The sequence below is a fragment of the Linepithema humile genome, chromosome 3 (assembly GCF_040581485.1).
Source record: "Linepithema humile isolate Giens D197 chromosome 3, Lhum_UNIL_v1.0, whole genome shotgun sequence".
NCBI classification, from domain to species: Eukaryota; Metazoa; Arthropoda; class Insecta; order Hymenoptera; family Formicidae; genus Linepithema; species Linepithema humile.
The window spans coordinates 13813569-13837069 of record NC_090130.1 but is presented as its reverse complement, the minus strand read 5'-3'; the positions used below and the strand labels follow the sequence as shown (position 1 = coordinate 13837069).

Sequence of the window (23501 nt, the reverse complement as noted above, 5' to 3'; positions counted from 1 at the left end):
TGCCATTTGTCCTTGGATAGTCATTTGAAGATCACGTGAAGATCACCTTCAATTCCTTAAATGGAAACCCTAATTTTTCATTACATCTTCTTGTAGCTTACCTCGACAGCTTTTCAAAATACTATGATAAAGTATTTTTTTATTAAGCACTTTTCGAGTTATGAGGCTTGAAGTTTATAGTACCGCCAGCATGAGCATTATCCAAGCTGTATCACGTGGAGGTTGCCCAATTGGATCTACATTTCCTGCGCGCGCGCTGTGTGTGTGTGTGTGTGTGGGGGGGGGGGTAATGTACATACAAGATAAGGTGTTAGCAGGGCTGTGCAAAATACATCATTAAAGTATTTGAAATACAAAATACAAAATACTGTCAATCTTAGTATTTGAATTACAAATTACAAAATGTTTTTAGTTTTTTTACTTGAAATACAAAATACAAAATACTTCCAAATCTTTTATTTGAAATACAAAATATTTTTTAATTACGATAATATATAAACTTCACAGCATAATAATTGAACAAAAAGCCACTTGCATAATAATTGAACAAAAAGCAACAATGTGTGTCACTTATCACAATTTGCGAGAGAGCAATTTCGTATTATAAATGTAGAATATCTTGATTGATCACAGAGAGAAACTAAAAAAAATTGAAAAAAATGAATTGAAAATGAATCAATCAAACATCAAACCATATTTTCACTTAAATAAGTGTAATTTCCTTTTAAAAAAATTAATTTTTGGAAACATTTATCCGAAAGTGATCGTCTTGTAGGCGATTGAATAAACCCTGCAAAAGAAAATAGCCTCTCCACAGCCGTAGAAGAACATAAGCTTGTGTTAAATCTTATAAATAATTATTCACAAATGGGTAATTGTTTAAAGAAGATAAAAACTTTGATTTGTCATTTAAAAATGATACAAACTCTAATTGCTGTTGAGATTGTTGTTTTTCTGTTTTTGGACAAGAAAAAATGAAAAAAATCTTCGTCTGTGTCACTAGTATTAGTAGTATCAGCCTGTTCAGACATATTAGTTTCCATTGTTTCCATAGAGTTAACACATAAATCTTGAATGCGTCTTCTTTCAGATTCTAAACTTTCTGGCAACCATTTTTATTTGCATAATAAATGAAAATATGAAGCAATAATTGCTTTATTTGCTTCTGGACACAATTTAAAAAATTTTGCAAACGGCTTATGCAAAGAAGTTAATAAATTAGAGAGAACAAAACCGGTGTGTCGCAGATTTTGTTCCTGAAGATTTTGCAGTCGTTGTTTTAACGAAAATAATGTAGGCAACAACTGACCATAAAACCAATCTGTTTCTTTTCGAAGATAATCCAGCGCTGTTGCTATAGGTTTCATTAAAAGACAAAATTCTTCTAAATACTCCAATTCGATCTCCTTGAAAGCACATAAATTCAATTTTGAATTTAAATCGTTTAACTTTGTTTTATATTTTAGAAGCTGAATTGTTGCGTCATATAAAGAATTCCATCTGGTAGAGCAAGGTTAAACTGCAACCTGAAGCATCATGAATTATTCCCGAAGTTTTTGGTTGCCGTGATGCATTCCACAATGCAGTGCATTTGTCAAATACTGGATAGTGAATTCTAGATGCCGTAGAATTTCTAAGTGCATTGTGAAAATCAGTTATTGCCAACAAATTCAAAGTATGGCTTGCACATCTTAAATGATGTGGTAATAAAAGATTATTGTTATTATTTATCAAGTTCATTGACAAATATATATATATATATATATATATACATGAATTACGGTTATAAACTTATAGGTTATAGCAAATATACAGGATGTTCCTGGGTTAAATGGCCAAACTTGAAATACGTATTTAGGACCTCAAAACAAAGAAAAATTTCCTTTGGAAGAATGCTCGCTTTGTTCAAAAGATATTGACTTCTTAAGTTACAGAACTCTTAGGAATGTATAATGTCGAAATGTCGCTTTTTGCTTTGTTTTGAAGATCCTAAATCATTGATAGGCTTATGTTCGCACTGTAAACAAAGCTCTTTTCATTTGTACAAAATAATAACCAACAATAAAAACCAATAATAATAAAAGTTATTTTAGATTAGGTACTTACTTTTAAATGCACTTTGAAATTAGTTGTAGCTCTTAAAGAACCACTTAAGACAGTTTGTTTATTTTGTTCCTTCCCGGTAAAAAATTTCTCATATATAATCATGTAGCATTTAATAGAGTTATACAATATTTTACATAATTGTGTAAAAATATGTATAATTATACATGACGAAATATAAAACGTTATATATATATAAATGGAGCGACTGCAGTATAGAATTACATGTAAGTACTTTTTATACATACTTATATATAATGTCCACAATATTTTATATATAATTATATATGAATCTCTGTTAGTCTAATATATGATTATGTATAAGTCTTGCATCATGTATAAACATATATAAATAAGAAGCAAATTTCAGATATAGTTATACGCAATTGTATATGATTATGTATAAACGAGAAATTCTGGCTAATTGTGTCACTTTTTCCTTAATTTCATTTAATGCCTTGATTTAAAAATATTTTACTTTTCTAAAAGTGTCTATACCTTTTTCTTATCGCGCGCGTGCATGCAAGAGAGGAATATAAACAAAATAAAATAAAAAACATTATTTCACATTTATAAGAGATATGTTATTTATTGTATTTCTAAATAATATGAGAAAAATAAATAACATGAGATATAAATACATTTTATGAGTGATACAAATAGTTCGAAAATTAGTGCTTGGGATATTTAAAGAAGAGATTTTTAAGAAAGGACCTCATCAAGTCACTCTTACTGCCCCATACAGCACAGAACATTGCAATTACATTGCAGCAATGTTACAATCTTGCAAGTTGCAATGTAATATTGTTGAGACATTATTGCAACCTGTAATTGTAATATTTCATGAGAATGTGACAGCAACATTCCAACAACATTGCAATAGCAATATTTGGTAATCGCTAGTTCGTTCGTTTACCGCTATGCGACGCGCGTTGCAAAATCTATCTCGTATTTAAGTTTTAGTCATGATGATTATATGAAACTTGCAAAGAGTGGCTAGTAAGATTAAAGACATAGTAATTATTTTTATCAGTTTAATTTTTCTGATACGACCTCAACACAGGGAATTCAGATATTGAACTGATTGTTCAAAAATTGGACAGATAAATGTCCGAATAAATAAAAATATATGCAACATTATTTTAAGGGATAAAGTTCCGAATAGGTGAAACGCCCGATTTTTTTGAAACTGCACTATTTTATGTATTTTGGCGCGCTGATTACGAATATGATAATGAAAATTGCCGACAAGGTCATTTTCAAGGTCAAAACTCCAAAAAAAGTGAAAAAATATCACTTTTTTGAGATTATTTCGAGAAATATTGATGTAACAAAAAAATGTCTCAAATAAAAGTTGTAGTTTTTGTAAAAATACATTATTTATGTTCTATGCATTTTTTGTGTAAAACTGATAATTTTCGAGAAAATTGACGTTAAAGATTAAAAACTTTGGTAAACAGGTAGGCCTTAGCTTGCATGCGCATGCCGTTCAAGAATGTAGCGGCGTGTGTGCGTATACAATTTATGTATATTTATTAAATCTTTGCCTTGCTAAAAATCTAATGAGTCTACAATATACTAAAAATACTAGATACTGAAAAGATTAGCAAGACCCCAACGCAAGGTGTGTGCGCGCAGAAAGTTTATATGAATTAAATCTTTGCCTTACTAAAGATATGATGAGTCTACAATATACTAAAAATATTTGATACTGAAAAGATTAGCAAGACCCCTACGCAAGGTAGAGAGCATATTGTGTTTGAAAGTTATTTTCAACTTCTATAATAGACACTAGCTATGTAATAGGCGGAAGAGGCTCCGCCCCTCCCCCCTGCACCCCTCTCCCCGCCTACACCCATTTCCCTCAGGGGGGGCCCCGCCCCCCGAACCCCCCGTGTTTCATCCTACTTACCAAAGTTTTTAATCTTTAACGTCAATTTTCTCGAAAACTATCAGTTTTACACAAAAAATGCATAGGACATAAATGATGTATTTTTACAAAAACTACAACTTTTATTTGAAACTTTTTTTTGTTACATCAATATTTCTCGAAATAATTTCAAAAAAGTGATATTTTTTCACTTTTTCTGACCTTGTTTTGACCTTGAAAATGACCTAGTCGGCGATTTTCATTATTATATTCATAATCAGCGCGCCAAACTACATAAAATAGTGGAGTTTCAAAACAATCGGGCGTTTCACCTATTCGGAACTGCACCCATTCTAAGATTGCAATAACAATGCATTATTGCAAATTCATTACATTGCAATATTACTGTAATATTTCGTTACAATCTTCCTAAAAGCGGACATTTTAACGTTGCTGCAATCCCACAGCAATGATGCAACAACATTTTGCATTGAATTTGCAATATTGCAACATTGCGATGAAAGATTGATGCAATGTGTATGCAATCTTTGTGTGCTGTATGGGTATATATACAGGGTGTCCGACAATTACTGAATCACCTCTCGGGTGTAGGTAGAGCGGGTTAAACCGAGTAGAAAAGTTCTCTACCGTTTTGCGATTTTCGCAATAATTAATGAGAAATTAATTAAAGAAGATCGGCCAATTTCCGCGCGTCTAAGCGCGCAGCGAGACGAGACAGCCCACTGTTACGTGGTCGCTAGGACGCAAGGATCTAGCGTTCAGCACCGCTCGTATGTTGCTGTTGTCAATTGTAGAGCGCTCCTCCCAACGCTTCATCGCGTGCCTAGTAACCAAATAACAGTGGATTGTACCGCCACGGGTCTCTTCTCGCTGCGCACTTAACTTGCGCGAATATTGGCCGATATTTTTAAACTAATTCCCCATTAATTATTGCAAAAATCGCAAAATAGTAGAGGACTTTTCTACTCGGTTTAACCCGCTCTACCTATAGCCGAGAGATGATTCAGCAATTATCGGACACCCTTATATTAAAATTTTCAAAAAAGCTATTATATACATATATATACATGTATATGATGTGATGTATGATATATATATGTATGATTATGTACTTTATGTTTGCGCAATAAAAACACAACAAAATAAAACAAGAAAATGTATATTTACTCATACACACCTTTATATAATCATATATAAAAATATATATATTCATATTCATTTATATATAGGTGTATCTATTTATGTATGGACAAATTCGGTATATAATTTTGTATAATTAGAAATGTACTATTTTTGTCTAATTATGTATGAGAAACTTTTTACTGGGTTGCAGGTTAAACACATTGCTTTTACCTTCTTACGATCTTGATCCACTTTAATAATTTTGAAATATTTGCCGCTTAGAATAACAGGCAAAGTCGTATCACAAACAGCATTCTCTTCTTCGATTTCATCACTCTTTTTATTTTTGGATGTACTTGTAATATTCATTTTAAGAGTTGAACAGTTTTAAATATGTAATCAAGAGACACGGTAGTATCTCGCGCCAAGTTCACGCGCAGCGCGCAACGCAAGCGCAAGACCGACCGTGTCTCTTTACGCGAGACGGAAAGTTCAGATGAGCCGAGATTATCGGATCTCAATAACGGCTGGGCCGATTGAGTTGGCAATAGGCTCAATCGAAAGCGCATACCTAAAATATATAACGAAAGTTTGCTTGTTTTTGCTCTGTGTGCTTTATATAAATAAAATATATGCATTCAAAATCGAGAAATCTAAAAAATTATTTCGCTAGGATGTATGTCGCGCTAGGATGTATGTCGCGCTAGAATGTATGTCGCTCATATCTTATTGGTCAGCGTCGTCAGCATTTCTTTTTCTATCTAAAAGATGTCTTTCCTTTTCTAACATTTCTAACATGGCGGCGCTCAGGCCTGTCAGCTCGCAGCTTTGATGATATAATGGGCTTGTTAGTTTTAGCTACACTGGGGCTGCTCTGGGTCTGCTCTACACAGGATAATACAGGACATATAAATAGTTTGTCCTGTATTATCTTGTTTAGAGCAGACCCAGAGCTGCCCCAGTGCAGCTAAAACGAACAAGCCCATTAACAGGGTTGGGAAAATTATTTTGTAAAAGTATCTAGTTAAAGTTACAGTTCTTTTCACTAAAAAACAACTAGTTACAGTTACAAGTTACCGACTCTGAAAAGTAACACGTTACAGTTATAGTTACTCAAAAAGTAACGAGTCGTTACTTTTCAGTTACTTTTTTACAATAAATGTGCACTACTATGTTAAATATAAGAATCTTACATTTCAAGATTTATTAACTTATTATATACTATATAGGTACTTAATTTTGTGTTATATTATTTTATATGTAATAAATCACAATTGTTTTAAACTTAAAATATTAAATTAATTAATAATTTAAAATAAATTATTATACACTTAGAATAAAAATTATAGGATTAAGATTTTTCAGTTTAAAAATTCACGAATTTCACACAAACAGTTGTAACTTTCCGAAAAATCGTAGACTAATGTTTCAGTTCTTCTTAAAGTCTCAACTTTATGTTTATATGATAATTATCCTCGAAGATAATTTATTACTGGGTGGCAGTGCATTCTTTAAATGAGAATTTGTTTATTTCTGTTGAATTTCATAATTAATATCTATACGTTTATCCGTCTATTTATTTAACAAATATCGAATCTACACTTAATATGACAAATTCCATGACAATTTTGTTCCTTTCTTAATGCATATGTTTATGCGACTATGCAAGTGTGTTTGGATAGGCCCTAATTTTTACAATTAATACAATCGTATATAGAATATTAAAATAACTGTTAAATTAGTTACTAGTTACCATAAATGTGTAACTAAGTTAAGTTACAGTCATAGATGAAGAAAAAGGAACGAAGTTAAGTTATAATTACCGAAAAAAAATAACTGTAACTGTAACTTCGTTACAAGTAACGAGTTACTTCCCAACCCTGTATATTAATTACATTGATATAATTAATATCGGTCGTAAAATGTATATATAACGTGCTGTGAAGACGAATAAAGATAGTGTATATCAAAATAATAGTATTCTTCATGAAAAAAATTTTTTTTGATCTTAAAGTGCAGAAGTGTAGCAAGACATGTTGAAAACACTCAGTATTCTGTGGTTAGTGGACAGACAGAACAGAATGAAATTGGAAATGATAAATATTGTTAGAACTAATTTAGTATACATAGAATAGAAATATTAAATTTTGATATTTAATTTTATTTATTTTAGACAAATCATACACTAAAGTCTCGAATCATGTGCTTTTTTGACAGAAAGTATGATAAAATTATAATTTATACAATCATATCATTTATCACTATGCCTTATGTGACAATTGTTTAGAGACTTTAGTGTATGATTTGTCTAAAATAAATAAAATTAAATAGCTCAAAGTTTAATATTTCTGTTCTATGTATACTAAATTAGTTCCAATATTTATAATTTCCAGTCAATTTTATTACAATCAAAACAAAACAGTGTTTTACCTTTCAAAAAAATTGTTGTATATATTAAATAAAAAAAACTGTCGTATCTATATTATCAAAAAAAAAGAAATAATATGTATCAAAAAATTACCTTTTTTAAAAAAAAGTAAAAAAAGGCGCCAAATATACGTTCTTGTCACAACTAAAACAAAACAGTATTGTTTTACTTTTCAAAAAAATTGTCGTATATATTAAACCTTTCAAAAAAACCTGTCGTATATATTAAAATTTTCAAAAAAAGCTATCCTATATACTTCCCAGTAAACATTCGATATCTTATGTATATACATGAAATATCCATAATGTGAAAAAAATGTACTGTATATACTATGTACATACATATGATATACGCTGATGTAAATACATTTGTGGATATACATAAGATATCTTATAGATATACATAGAATGTATATTCGAACGAGATCGCTGCCTGCATATACATAGAATATACCTCGCGTACATTTCATGTATATACATCAAACGTATATACATACGATATACGCTGAGGTAGATACATTTATGAATATACATAGGATATCGTATGTATATACATACAATGTATATTCGAACAAGATCGCTGCCTGTATATACATAGAATATACCTCGTGTACATTCCATGTATATAAATTCATTCGGATATTTATCTACCCAATTTTTGAACAATCAGTTTATCTAAATTCCCTGTGTTGGGATTCAGATATTAAACTGATAAAAAAAGTTATTACATCTTCAAATTGAAGACTTCAATATTATTACCCGTCGCTAGTATCGTATATACACATGTAACGTACATACGATATACGTTGAGGTAGATACATTTATGGATATACATAAGATATCGTATGGATATACATACAATGTATATTCGAACGAGATCGCTGCCTGTATACTAGAATATACCTCGTGTACATTCCATGTATATACATGAAACCAAGGTTGGGAAAGTTACTTTATAAAAGTAACTCGTTACCGTTACCGTTCTTTTTTCTAAAAAGTAACTCGTTGTCATTACTCGTTACCAATTTTAAAAAGGATATCGTTACCGTTGCCGTTACTCAAAAAGTAATGAATTATTACAATTTTATTTACTTTTTTTATATATAATACAAATTTTATGCACAATTTTTCTAATACAAGATTAAATTAAACACTACAAATTTACAGTAAACATTAAAAATTTTTAAACATTATTTTTTATTAAAGTAACAAAAATGATATAATTTTAATAATGATATTATATTAATATTGTATTAATATAAAATGTAATAATTTTAATGATATATAATAAAAGTAATAATTTTGATAATAAGATATTTTAAATAAGAAAAATTTTTAAAAAATAAGTTGTAAACCAGCTTTCTTAAAAATTTTTAGATGCTGTAAATATAAATTAAAAAGTTTTCTTATTGTTAGTTTTTCTATAAATTCGTAGATATATAGAGTAAATTTGAGAAATGTAACGATAAAAATAACTGTTAAATTCGTTACTCGTTACCGAAAAATGTAACAAAGTTACTTTTTTCGTTACAAGTAACGCTTTACTTCTCAACCCTGCATGTAACATACATATATACGATATACGCTAATGTAAGTACATTTATAGATATACATAGGATATCGTATGGATATACATAGAATCAGGCATTAGTTCGTTCGCTTGCCGCTATGTGACGCATTATGCGCTATCTCGTATTTAAGTTTTAATCATGAAAACTATATAAAACTTGCAAAAGGCGGGTAATAATATTGAAGTCTTCAATTTGAAGATGTAATAACTTTTTTTATCAGTTTAATATCTGAATCCCAACACAGGGAATTTAGATAAACTGATTGTTCAAAAATTGGGTAGATAAATATCCGAATGAATGAAAATTGTTTATTATTAAAAAACGTACTGTATATACTATGTACATACATAGAATGTACCTCATGTACATACCACGAATGTGTATTGCATATCCTCGGAATATATCCTATGTACATACTGCAAACGTGCACTGCACATCCTTGGAATATACCCCATGTATATACTACGAATGTACACTGCATATCTTTGGAATATACCTATGTATGTACTATGGACATCTTATGTACATCCATGTGGTAATTATTTCACATACATAGGATATGCGCTTTATATACTTTTCACATTCTCTGTATATACATAGAATATACAATATACATATATGTATATACATAGGACGTACATAGAATGTCCTAATGTTTATTAGGTTCTTACAAAAAAATATGATATGAGGAAATGGCACCAAGTGGGATTAAAGAACTATGAAAAAACTTGTACACTATTTCTATAAAACTCTTCTATAAAACTCTTGTACATAAAGCTGTCGTATATATAATTAATTATATTATATACTATATTTTATCATATTTTACATATCTTATACTGTTGGGAATTCGCAACTCCTCGACCCTGTCGCTAGTGACTCCCGTGACGGACCAATGCGCTTCCGGCAGCGCCAACGACTGGCCCGTCTCTATCTCTCTCTGTGTGGTCGTCCGTCGACACACACTATAGTTCATGCCCAAAGTCTCTTTTCTAACTCGTATACGTATCTATCACACTGTATTATCTATCTTGCACGATTCTTTTGTACTACTACTCTTATACCGTTTTTCTGTTATCTCGTACTCACGGTAGTGGTCAGTTTTTGCTGTATTCTTTCATTTAATAAAATAGAGTTTTGCTTCGGTTTAACCGCCGCTTCATTACTCGGTCCTTCCTTCCGCACCGAAACATTCCCAACAGGTTATGGGCCCAGTGCCTGCGAACGACGACACGAAGCATTGACCGCTATTAAGATTATTGCGCGCGCAAAAACACGAGTGTGATTTTCGAGAGGATGGCTCACATGAATACCATCAACTCCACGCGACTCGAGACATTGAGCAAGGATAACTACGACACGTGGGTGATGCAAGTGGAGGCACTGCTCGTTAAGAATGACACGTGGTCCTATGTACGTGGCGAGAAGCCTCGCCCGGAGAGTCAGGGCATCGCCGATGACTCGGCGACACGCGCCGCGATTGCTGCATGAGACATCGAGGATCGCAAAGCGAGATCCGACTTGATTCTCGCCATCAGTCCCACGGAATTAAAACAGGTGCGTGGCTGCAAAACCTCAAAGGACGTGTGGGACAAGTTAAAATCCATATATGATTCAAAAGGCCCTGCACGCAAAGCGACGCAGCTTAAACGCCTCGTACAGGCCAAGATGTCGGAAGGCGGCGACGTGAAGGAGCACATAGCTCAATTCTTCGACGCGGTCGATAAACTAGAATCGATAGATATCGATATCAACGGAGATCTCTCGATCATGCTCCTATACAGCTTACCGAGCAGTTACGAAAACTTCAGGTGCGCGATCGAATCTCGCGACGCGTTACCGACCGCCGAACAACTTAAGGTAAAGATTATCGAAGAGTACGAGGCGCGCAATCAAGTTACGATTAACGAATCGGGTGCAATGCTCGCTCACCGCGGCAAGTACAACGCGAACGCCAAGTCTCACAAGAACACGCCTCTACCGCGCAACGAGGCCGAAGGAAAGGCATCTGCTCGTTTCAAGTTTAAGTGCTCCTTTTGCAAGATTCCTGGACACAAATACGCAGACTGCCGAAAACGAAAGAAGCAGGCGACGGAAAAAACGAACAGCGCTGAGACTGAGACATTTTACGCGGACGTCGCTCAATATTCGTCATCTGAAACTCCCAAGCACACAGGTACGAGCAAATGGTGTTTGGACAGCGGTTGCACCTCTCACTTATGCAAGGACACTCGAATGATATCAAAACAGATACGCATGCAAAGCGATATCAAATTGGCTAACAGTGCAACAAGCATGGCGGATGCAAGGGGGGACGTCGAATTCATAACAGCCTTTAAAAATCGAAATAAAACAATTCGACTGGAAAACACCCTGCACGTTCCAGACCTAAGGACAAACTTGCTGTCCGTGGCCAAGATCGTCGACAGAGGCTACCGCGTCACGTTCGATTCAAACCAGGCAACCGTTTACGACCCTCAAGGAAACACAAGTCTCGTCGTCAAACGCGAAGGTGACCTGTACCTGCTGGAAGGATCCACCCAGAGAGCCAACACCGCTACGCAGAAAGAGCGCTCAGACCTCGAAGTCTGGCACGAGCGACTCGGGCATCTCAACACGAACGACATTCTGCAAATGTCAAGGACGCAGGCCGCATCTGGATTCGAACTAAAGGGAGATCACAAAATCTCCAGTTGCAAGGTATGCCTGACACAAAAATTAAGCAGTTCACCATTTGCCTCGCGAGCCCACAGATCTCGGCACCGTCTCGAGATTGTATACTCGGATCTCTGTGGCCCAATGAGCCACAGAAAATGAGCCAAAAAAAAAATATGCAGCTGCATGTTGCAAATTACATATTTTTTCTTAAAAGCAACAATGTGTTTTCTTTATATCAATTAATTCATCTCATTATTTTATGCATAAAAGTATTAAGGTAAAATTCCTGAAAATTGAATGTTTTACAAGATATTTTGTATTTTATGTCAAAATGCTGTAACCTTCAGGCCTCATAACTCGAAAAGTATTTAATGAAAAATAACTTCATTATAGTGTTTCGGAAACGTCTTGACACCAGCTTTAAGAATATGTAATAGAAAAAAGGAGTTTCCATTTAAGATTACAAAGTTGACTTTTGCGGTGTCCTTCAAGGTCACATGAAGGTCATTTCAATATAACCATATAATAGACCACTTAATATACTAAAACTTTTGTATTAAACATTTTCTTTCATAATCATTATTTTCCAAGATTGACCGTTACGGAACTTTCTCCCATCATTGTATAAAATTACCGCTTTTTGATTACCTAACCTTTCTCGGATCGACAACTCGAATCGAATTCTAGTGTCGTAGATCGGTGAACATTGAGATTAACGCAGGCAGTGAAGTGTGAGTTTTGTGCTGTGACTCTCCCTTAAAAAACGGAAAAAGGCGCATAAGCGATAACATATAAGGCGCCAGGAACTATTAAATTGACAGATAATTATTAAAATCTAAAATTATTATATCATACGCAGGTCATCTTTCTATATACAGGGTGAGGCAAAAGTATGGAAACCCCCGAATAAGTTTTGAGGAAGGCATTTTACGAAAAAATGTTAAATACAAAAGTTTTAGGAAATTTCTCTGGCTTTTCAATGGTGACCTTGGATTTGACCTTGACCGTGACCTTGAAGGTCATTTGAAGGTCAGAGTAATTTTTTTAAATGGAAACCCCTATTTTTTATTCCAAATTTTAATAGCTGGTGTCAAGAGCTTTTCAAAACACTATAATGAAGTTATTTTTCATTAAGTATTTTTCGAGTTATGAGGCTTGTAAATTACAGTATTTTGACATAAAATACAAAATATCTTGTAAAACATTCAATTTTTGGGAATCTTACCTTAATACTTTTATGCATAAAATAATGAGACGAATCAATTGGTATAAAGAAAACACATAGTTGCTTTCAAGAAAAAATATGTAGTTTGCAACATGCAACTGCATACTTTTTTTTAAAACCAATGTGTTTTCTTTATACCAATTGATTCGTCTTATTATTTTATGCATAAAAGTATTAAGGTAAAATTCCCAAAAATTGAATGTTTTACAAGATATTTTGTATTTTATGTCAAAATACTGTAATTTACAAGCCTCATAACTCGAAAAGTACTTAATGAAAAATAACTTCATTATAGTGTTTTGAAAAGCTCTTGACACCAGCTATTAGATTTTGGAATAAAAAATAGGGGTTTCCATTTAAAAAAATTACTCTAACCTTCAAATGACCTTCAAGGTCACGGTCAAGGTCAAATCCAAGGTCACCATTGAAAAGCCAGAGAAATTTCCTAAAACTTTTGTATTTAACATTTTTTCGTAAAATGCCTTCCTCAAAACTTATTCGGGGGTTTCCATACTTTTGCCTCACCCTGTATATTATAAATAAGGTTATGTTTGAGAGATGTTGGCTAGTAGAACACCACTACTACAATTTTTATTTATATATTTTATATTAATTTTTGTGCTATATATATATTTATTGCACAATTATATATATATATATATATATAATTTCTACAAATATTAGGTCCTTGAATAAGTTCTCGCTGTTTCTTAAAAGATGGCGTAGCGGCACTCTGTGCATGGAATTTCGTACGGAAACGCATCAGCTAAGTAGTACTATATGTAACCTCAAATTCTAGTAGATACAGTTTACCACAGTGTCAACCACGTGTTTAATTACCTATTGCGAAAATGTCTACTTTTGTGCCAAATAAAGTGTTTTTGCGGGGAATTTTATTGCACTGCTTTATTCAAAAGAAATCTGCAGCTGAAGCACACAGAATTCTTGTTGAAACATATGGTGACAATGCTCTGTCGAATACGACATGCAGAGACTGGTTTAGGCGCTTTAAAAATAATGACTTTGACCTTGAAGATAAAGAACGTTCTGGAGCACCGACAAAGTTTGAAGACGAAGAAACCTAATGAAACTATCACGGGAGCTCGCTATCGACTTCAGATGATGCGTTTGAGTCGAGCTCTAAAAGAAAAGCGGCCACTATACGGGCAGAGACACGACAAAGTCATTTTGTTACATGACAATGCTCGGCCACATGTGGCAAAACCAGTCAAAACTTACCTGGAAACGCTTCAATGGGAAGTTCTACCTCACCCGCCGTATTCACCGGACATAGCCCCCTCGGATTACCACTTGTTTCGGTCGATGGCGCATGGTTTGAGCGAGCAGCGCTTCCATTCTTTCGAAGAAACCGAAAAATGGGTCGATTCATGGATTGCGTCAAAAGATGAATCGTTTTTTCGACGGGGGATTCAATTACTGCCAGAAAGATGGGAGAAAGTGGTCTCTAATGATGGACAATACTTTGAGTAAAGTTATTGTAAGCCTTATATTTTAAATTAATGTTTTTTTTTAACAAAAAAAACAGCGAGAACTTATTCAAGGTCCTAATAAGTTAGTCTTACGTATGTAATACTATGTATATGTATAGTATAGTGAAAATAGGATTCAACATTATTGTTTTAAATTATATTGCAGGAGAAGTTTGCTTATTTACAGTAAAAAAAAGACTATAGGTACTAATATTTAAGTCATCATTAATTATTGCGTAAACGAGGTAACATAATATTCTTAACTTATGGCATAAACAAGGTAACATAATACATGTACCTTTAAGAATAACTAGTTCTTTGAAAAATAACAAGAATTATGTATGTGTAGAAAATATAAAAGTTTGTTTTGTTAATAAATTTAGTGAATGTATAACTTATGAACAATTGAATATATACTACATATATATATATATATATATATACCCACACATACAAACACATAAACACACACTTAAACACATAGATATTTACACTAATAAACCTATACATGATGCATATACATATAATACATACATTAGATTTAATTATTAAATTATAAAAATTAGATTAACTTTCCATCTAATTCATTAAATATCTAGTTTAAAAAAATTAAAAATATATTGAGAGGTATATGCCCAATAAACATTAGGACATTCTATGTACGTCCTATGTATATACATATATGTATATTGTATATCCTATGTATATACAAAAAATGTGAAAAATATATAAAGCGCATATCCTATGTATGTGAAATAATTACCACATGTATGTACATAGGATGTCCATAGTACATACGTAGAAATATTCCAAAGATATGCAGTGTACATTCGTGGTATATACATGGGGTGTATTCCGAGGATGTGCAGTGCACGTTCGCAGTATGTACATAGAATATATTCCGAGGATGTGCAATACACATTCGTGGCATGTACGTGAGGTACATTCTATGTATGTACATAGTATATAATACAGTACGTTTCTTAATAATAAACAATTTTCATTTATTCGGATATTTATCTATCCAATTTTTGAACAATCAGTTTATCTAAATTTCCTGTGTTGGAATTCAGATATTAAACTGATAGGAAAAGTTATTACATCTTCAAATTGAAGACTTCAATATTATTACCCGCCTTTTGCAAGTTTTATATAGTTTTCATGATTAAAACTTAAATACGAGATAGATAGCGCATAATGCGTCACATAGCGTCAAGCAAACGAACTAATGACTGATTCTATGTATATCCATACGATATCCTATGTATATCCATAAATGTACCTACATCAGCGAATATCGTATGTATGTACGTTACATGTATTATATACACATGGAATGTACACGAGGTATATTCTACGTGGGTGTTTTTCAACAAGTTACACAGATGACACAGTGTGACACTGTGTCCAACACGAACTATTCCAACAGTGACACCATGTTACACTGCTCGACACAATAAAAAGCTAAGTACAAGCGTGTAAAATGTCCCAGTGTTACCAACATTTTAAGAAATCTTATAATTTTAAATGATGATAATACTTTTGATCATAACCTATAAATGTAATAATACAACGATACGAGAAAGCGAGAGTACAAGATTGAAAATTGTGAAGCTCTATCTCTATAGATTTAATCTCAATAGATCATATTTTGGAAGTTAATGGTAAAATAAAACATTAAAAAATACAATAAAAAATATGCAATATAAATTTTATTACTTATTATTATCAATAAAACATTTGTTATATATTTTATTATATTTTTCAGAATTCACGTGCAAACATTGTAACAACGCAATTGCTTCATTGGATCATTTTGCTAACATTACTGCTTATTGAAGTATCACTATCACTACTTATCTCAGCAATTTCAGTCAAAGTAAATATAACCTTACGATTTATCATCTGCAATTCACATAAAAGTAAAATTAAAACAAAATTTAATCAAAATATATCCTCATTCAAAATTTGGTTAACTATAAAAATTAATTACAATAATTTTTTGTTGTTACAATAATGTCAATCTCTTCTAATTTCGTTGTTACAATAATTACAATAATGTCAATCTCTCCTAGTAATAAAAATGGAGAACTATAATGCCCTCTACTGAAATTTTCAGAAATTAAATTTACACTTTATCGTTCCAACAAAAGTTTCACACGGTGTAACACAGTGCAATTTAGCGTGTTCTAGTTGGAAAACACCCTGTATGTACAGGCAGCGATCTCGTTCAAATATGCATTTTATGTATATCCATAAATGTACCTACATCAGCGTATATCGTATATATGTATATTATATGCAAGGTTGAAAAGTAACGCGTTACTTGTAACGCCGTTACCGTTACAATTACTTTTTTTCGGTAACTGTAACGGTAACGGCGTTACAAATTTTTTTTGTAACAAAAAAAGTAACTTTGTTATATTTTTCGGTAACAAGTAACGAATTTAACAATTATTTTTATCGTTACATTTTTCAAATTTACTCTATATATCTATGAATTTATAGAAAAACTAACAATAAGAAAACTTTTTAATTTATATTTACAGCATCTAAAAATTTTTGAGAAAGCTGGTTTACAACTTATTTTAAAAATTTTTTTTATTTAAAATATCTTATTATCAAAATTATTACTTTTATTATATATTATTAAAATTATTACACTTTATATTATTAGCGATATCATTATTAAAATTATATTATTTTTGTTACTTTAATGAAAAATAATGTTTAAAAATTTTTAATGTTTACTGTAAATTTGTAGTGTTTAATTTAATCTTGTATTAGAAAAATTGTGCATAAAATTTGTATTATATATAAAAAAAAGTAACGGAAATTGTAACGATTCGTTACTTTTTGAGTAACGGCAACGGTAACGAGTTTGTTTTTTAAATTGATAACGAGTAACGATAACGAGTTACTTTTTTAAAAAAAAGACGGTAACAGTAATGAGTTACTTTTATGAAGTAACTTTCCCAACCTTGGTTACATGTATATACATGGAATGTACACGAGGTATATTCTATGTATATACAGGCAGCAATCTCGTTCGAATATATATTGTATGTATATCCATACGATATCCTATGTATATCCATAAATGTATCTACATCAGCGTATATCATATGCATGTACATAGTATATACAGTACATAGTATAGTACAGTATGTACATAGTATATACATTTTTTTCACATTATGGATATTTCATGTATATACATAGGATATCGAATGTTCACTGGGTGTTTATATTTATGTTATATAAATGTTTATACGTATTTGTAGGTGCAGTTCAATTAAAATACCCGCAAGCTACCGAGCATCATGGCTTTGTCATGCAACTAAAAAAATAAAAAAACTGAATGCTGCACAATAAAATATTCAATACTTTTTTTTAATTTTGTTCATGTGTATAATTCATACATAATATTAGGAATTTTATGTATAAAATATTATGTATGTAATATTACTCATATTAAGTTATAATATTTAGTAATATTAAGTTTATTAATTTATATCTAACACTGTAACTGCTGTAATTGCACTGTAAGTGCAATTTTGAAATGTACAAGACATATCTTTAGTTTTTGTTTATATACAGGGTGTCTGGTAATAATCGCCCCACCGCTCATACGCAGGTAGGGCAGATCAAACCGAGTAGAAAAGTCCTCTACCATTTTTTGATTTACGAAATAATAACGGAGATATTAACGAAAAAGAATCAGCGAATCCGTGCGAGTAAAGCGCGCGCGGCGAGAAGGACGTCCCAGCGCTACGCGGTCGCTAGGCGCGCGATGAAGCAGTAGGAGAAGCGGCGAGCGGCTATCAATAATGAGCGGCGCGTAATCTTACAGCACGGCGTCGAATATTTTCTTGAATTTTCTCACACGCTCTCTCTCTCTCTCTCTCTCTCTCTCTCTCTCTCTCTCTCTCTCTCTCTCTCTCTCTCTCTCTCTCTCTCTCGCTCTCTCTCTCTCTCTCTCTCTCTCTCTCTCTCTCTCTCTCTCTCTCTCTCTCTCTCTCTCTCTCTCTCTCTCTCTCTCTCTCTCTCTCTCTCTCTCTCTCTCTCTCTCTCTCTCTCTCTCTTCTGTATGACACGCCGTTTTACTTTATAATAAAAAATAAAATTCCATTTTTAATACAAAAGTTTCAAAAAAATACATGTTTTCAGAAAAATATGTAAAAAAAAATTCAAATCTTATTAATAAATTAAAATTATGTCGAAACATAATTTTAATTCATACATTTATTATGATCTAGACATAATTTTAAATTATCGAATTACTATTACATCGCGACATAATGTGTGTGTTATCGAATTTTTGTTAAAACAATTATTTCTTGACAAAAAAAATTATTACTTTTATATTAAATGGAATATTTTTAATTGCTATTAAAACGGGTGTGCCATACTTTTTTCTTTCTTCTCTCTGTATCATGATATAGAAAATATTATCGTTTCCACACCACCTTGCGGTAGATAATACGGCGCATTTTTTTAATAGTGGTATCCCCAGTAGGTCTAATCCACTCTCATATTTTTTAATGCAAAAATTGTTCGAAGTGCCTTCCTCGTTCTCGTAAGCAGAGTTCGACTCTTCGAATAATATTGCGCGATGCGTGATACGCCATATCTGGCGTGATGGTATTAAAAGCAGCGCGAATTGCTGCTTCTACTTCAGCTTCCGTACCATCACGCCTGTGATCGACTAAACTTTTTATGTGACCCCATAAAAAGTAGTCCAAAACATTTAAGTCTGGCGATCGCGCCGGCCAAATGATTGGGCCACCTCGACCCATCCATCTGTCCGGATAATGCGCGTTTAAAAATTCGCGTACTTGCCGAGAGAAATGCACTGGAGCTCCGTCGTGTTGGAAAATCATGTCTGCTCTTACTTGAACAGGAACATCTTCAAGAAGAGCAGGCAATTGATTTTGGAGAAAATTATTATGTTTCTCCATTTAGACGAGGCGGTAGGAAATAAGGACCGATCTGAAAAAATTATCAAAATAAATGATTAAAGAAAGAAAATTTTCTTTAGCTTTTACTAACAATAAGTAAAAGTTTATTACTTACAATTCGGTTCCCAAATACTCCTGCCCATACATTTATCGCCCAGCGATATTGGAATCTACATTCTCGAACGGCGTGCGGATTTTCTTCTGCCCAATATAAAAAATTATGGCTGTTGAATACACCATTCGGTGTGAATGTTGCTTCATCAGTCCATAATATGCGGTCGGGGAAAAAATTATTCCGCCGACACTGAGCGAGAAATCCTGTGTGTTTTGCCGAGTTAATAATTAATATTTAGCTACATGTTTTAAGGTGAAAACACTAAATAAAGATAATAAAAATACCTTCACAGAAGTAGATTCGTTGTTCCGCATCTCTCAGCAAAAGCTGTTGCACTCTCTGATAGTGATACGGGTGCAATTCGTTTTGACGCAGAGTACGGTGCACCGCGTATCGCGAAAGTTCGAGCAATCGAGCCACACTTCGAATGCTGGTTCCGGGGTTTTCTTCAAATTCTTGAAGAATTCTCTCCTCTTCATTTACCCGGATGTTTACCGCTGCACCGGCGTTCCGCCGATTTAATAAGAGACTGCCTGTCTCTTTAGCCCGTTGAACACACCTCAAAATCACTTTATGATCCGGATGTCGTTCGCGTTCGGGAAATCGTTTGGCGTAAAAATTAGCCGCTAGCCGAGCATTTTCTCCGGCTCTTCCATATTCAATCAACATATTGACATACTCTTCTGCGGTATACTCTGCCATTTTTTCAACTCACTTATTCGTAAAACAACGTGCACGTCGAATGCTAGGCGAACTTGTGAGGTAACAAATGACAAGTTTGAAAAACAATTCGCGTATAAACAATTAAACGTTGCATTTTTTGAAGCTTGTCATTTGTTACCTCACAAGTTCGCCTAGCATTCGACGTGCACGTTGTTTTACGAATAAGTAAGTTGAAAAAATGGCAGAGTATACCGCAGAAGAGTATGTCAATATGTTGATTGAATATGGAAGAGCCGGAGAAAATGCTCGGCTAGCGGCTAATTTTTACGCCAAACGATTTCCCGAACGCGAACGACATCCGGATCATAAAGTGATTTTGAGGTGTGTTCAACGGGCTAAAGAGACAGGCAGTCTCTTATTAAATCGGCGGAACGCCGGTGCAGCGATAAACATCCGGGTAAATGAAGAGGAGAGAATTCTTCAAGAATTTGAAGAAAACCCCGGAACCAGCATTCGAAGTGTGGCTCGATTGCTCGAACTTTCGCGATACGCGGTGCACCGTACTCTGCGTCAAAACGAATTGCACCCGTATCACTATCAGAGAGTGCAACAGCTTTTGCCGAGAGATGCGGAACAACGAATCTACTTCTGTGAAGGTATTTTTATTATCTTTATTTAGTGTTTTCACCTTAAAACATGTAGCTAAATATTAATTATTAACTCGGCAAAACACACAGGATTTCTCGCTCAGTGTCGGCGGAATAATTTTTTCCCCGACCGCATATTATGGACTGATGAAGCAACATTCACACCGAATGGTGTATTCAACAGCCATAATTTTTTATATTGGGCAGAAGAAAATCCGCACGCCGTTCGAGAATGTAGATTCCAATATCGCTGGGCGATAAATGTATGGGCAGGAGTATTTGGGAACCGAATTGTAAGTAATAAACTTTTACTTATTGTTAGTAAAAGCTAAAGAAAATTTTCTTTCTTTAATCATTTATTTTGATAATTTTTTCAGATCGGTCCTTATTTCCTACCGCCTCGTCTAAATGGAGAAACATAATAATTTTCTCCAAAATCAATTGCCTGCTCTTCTTGAAGATGTTCCTGTTCAAGTAAGAGCAGACATGATTTTCCAACACGACGGAGCTCCAGTGCATTTCTCTCGGCAAGTACGCGAATTTTTAAACGCGCATTATCCGGACAGATGGATGGGTCGAGGTGGCCCAATCATTTGGCCGGCGCGATCGCCAGACTTAAATGTTTTGGACTACTTTTTATGGGGTCACATAAAAAGTTTAGTCGATCACAGGCGTGATGGTACGGAAGCTGAAGTAGAAGCAGCAATTCGCGCTGCTTTTAATACCATCACGCCAGATATGGCGTATCACGCATCGCGCAATATTATTCGAAGAGTCGAACTCTGCTTACGAGAACGAGGAAGGCACTTCGAACAATTTTTGCATTAAAAAATATGAGAGTGGATTAGACCTACTGGGGATACCACTATTAAAAAAATGCGCCGTATTATCTACCGCAAGGTGGTGTGGAAACGATAATATTTTCTATATCATGATACAGAGAGAAGAAAGAAAAAAGTATGGCACACCCGTTTTAATAGCAATTAAAAATATTCCATTTAATATAAAAGTAATAATTTTTTTTGTCAAGAAATAATTGTTTTAACAAAAATTCGATAACACACACATTATGTCGCGATGTAATAGTAATTCGATAATTTAAAATTATGTCTAGATCATAATAAATGTATGAATTAAAATTATGTTTCGACATAATTTTAATTTATTAATAAGATTTGAATTTTTTTTTACATATTTTTCTGAAAACATGTATTTTTTTGAAACTTTTGTATTAAAAATGGAATTTTATTTTTTATTATAAAGTAAAACGGCGTGTCATACAGAAGAAAATGAGAGAGAGAGAGAGAGAGAGAGAGAGAGAGGGAGAGGGAGAGAGAGAGAGAGAGAGAGAGAGAGAGAGAGAGAGAGAGAGAGAGAGAGAGAGAGAGAGAGAGAGAGAGAGAGAGAGAGAGAGAGAGAGAGAGAGAGAGAGAGAGAGAGAGAGAGAGAGAGAGAGAGAGAGAGAGAGAGAGAGAGAGAGAGAGAGAGAGCGTGTGAGAAAATTCAAGAAAATATTCAACGCCGTGCTGTAAGATTACGCGCCGCTCATTATTGATAGCCGCTCGCCGCTTCTCCTACTGCTTCATCGCGCGCCTAGCGACCGCGTAGCGCTGGGACGTCCTTCTCGCCGCGCGCGCTTTACTCGCACGGATTCGCTGATTCTTTTTCGTTAATATCTCCGTTATTATTTCGTAAATCAAAAAATGGTAGAGGACTTTTCTACTCGGTTTGATCTGCCCTACCTGCGTATGAGCGGTGGGGCGATTATTACCAGACACCCTGTATATACAAATTTTATTTTTATTGTGACTATTTTTACTTTATATAGTAAATAAAAAATTTTAAAAAAATTACATATTTTATAATAAAATGTGCTTCAAATGTACTATTATTTATATTACTCATACGTATTTTATCTTTTTTGAAATGTGTCTATTTCTTAAAATAATGTAATATAATAGAAACTTTTATTTTTAGAAATTTTGCTAATAATCTTTCCTTTATGCTCATAAAGATATTTACATGTCAAATGTCTATTTAAAATATTTGAAAAAATATCTATTTTGAAAAAATGTTTCGAAAATTGTTTAGTTTTAAAGGAGTAATAAAAAGTAGTAATAAAACACTATCTTGATAGTAGTGTCATTAAAGCGAGATTGTCGTAATTTTTTAAAATATAAATAATAATTAATATGAAACTTTTCGAGAGAGAAAGAGAGAGACGTTACTTATTAAGATTACTGTTTTATTGCTTCCTTAACTTAAAACTATACAATTTCTGTTTAAATCTTTCTAAAACATATATTTTTTAAAGACATTTTAAATAAATATTTAAAATAGATATTTTTCTGGGTGGTATTTATAGTCCGATTTTATATTTAGAATCGTCTTATAATTTCATTCAACTAATAAAATAATGTTGCGCAACCATTTTGTTGATTGAATGAGGTTTTAAAATGATTTCGAATATAAGATCGGATTATGAACACCATCCTATATTCAATAATTTTATTTGGATTTTATCTGGATAAAAAAAGATATTCAGGGGACATTGTTGGGATCTAATTTAATCGTATGTAGGATATCCCAGGGATTTATTTTTGGATGTCCTACGGATATCTGAAAAGC

The 23501-nt window shown here is 33.2% G+C and overlaps 1 protein-coding gene across 7 annotated transcripts in view; it reads left to right on the top strand.

Moving 5' to 3' along the window:
• Positions 1-23501, top strand: part of Inos (Inositol-3-phosphate synthase) — a 170333-nt gene that overhangs the window by 6070 nt on the left and 140762 nt on the right. The window contains exon 1 of one of the 7 annotated variants that reach the window (XM_067352063.1): positions 1722-2330. The exons of 3 other annotated variants lie outside the window; for them this stretch is intronic. In XM_067352063.1, the coding sequence (XP_067208164.1) occupies positions 2271-2330 (60 nt within the window). In that variant the 5' untranslated portion in view covers positions 1722-2270. Of the gene's footprint in view, positions 1-1721; positions 2331-10015; positions 11815-23501 lie in introns of those variants that run through there. 3 more of the 7 variants (XR_010889355.1, XM_067352059.1, XM_067352058.1) reach the window with 3 other exon arrangements.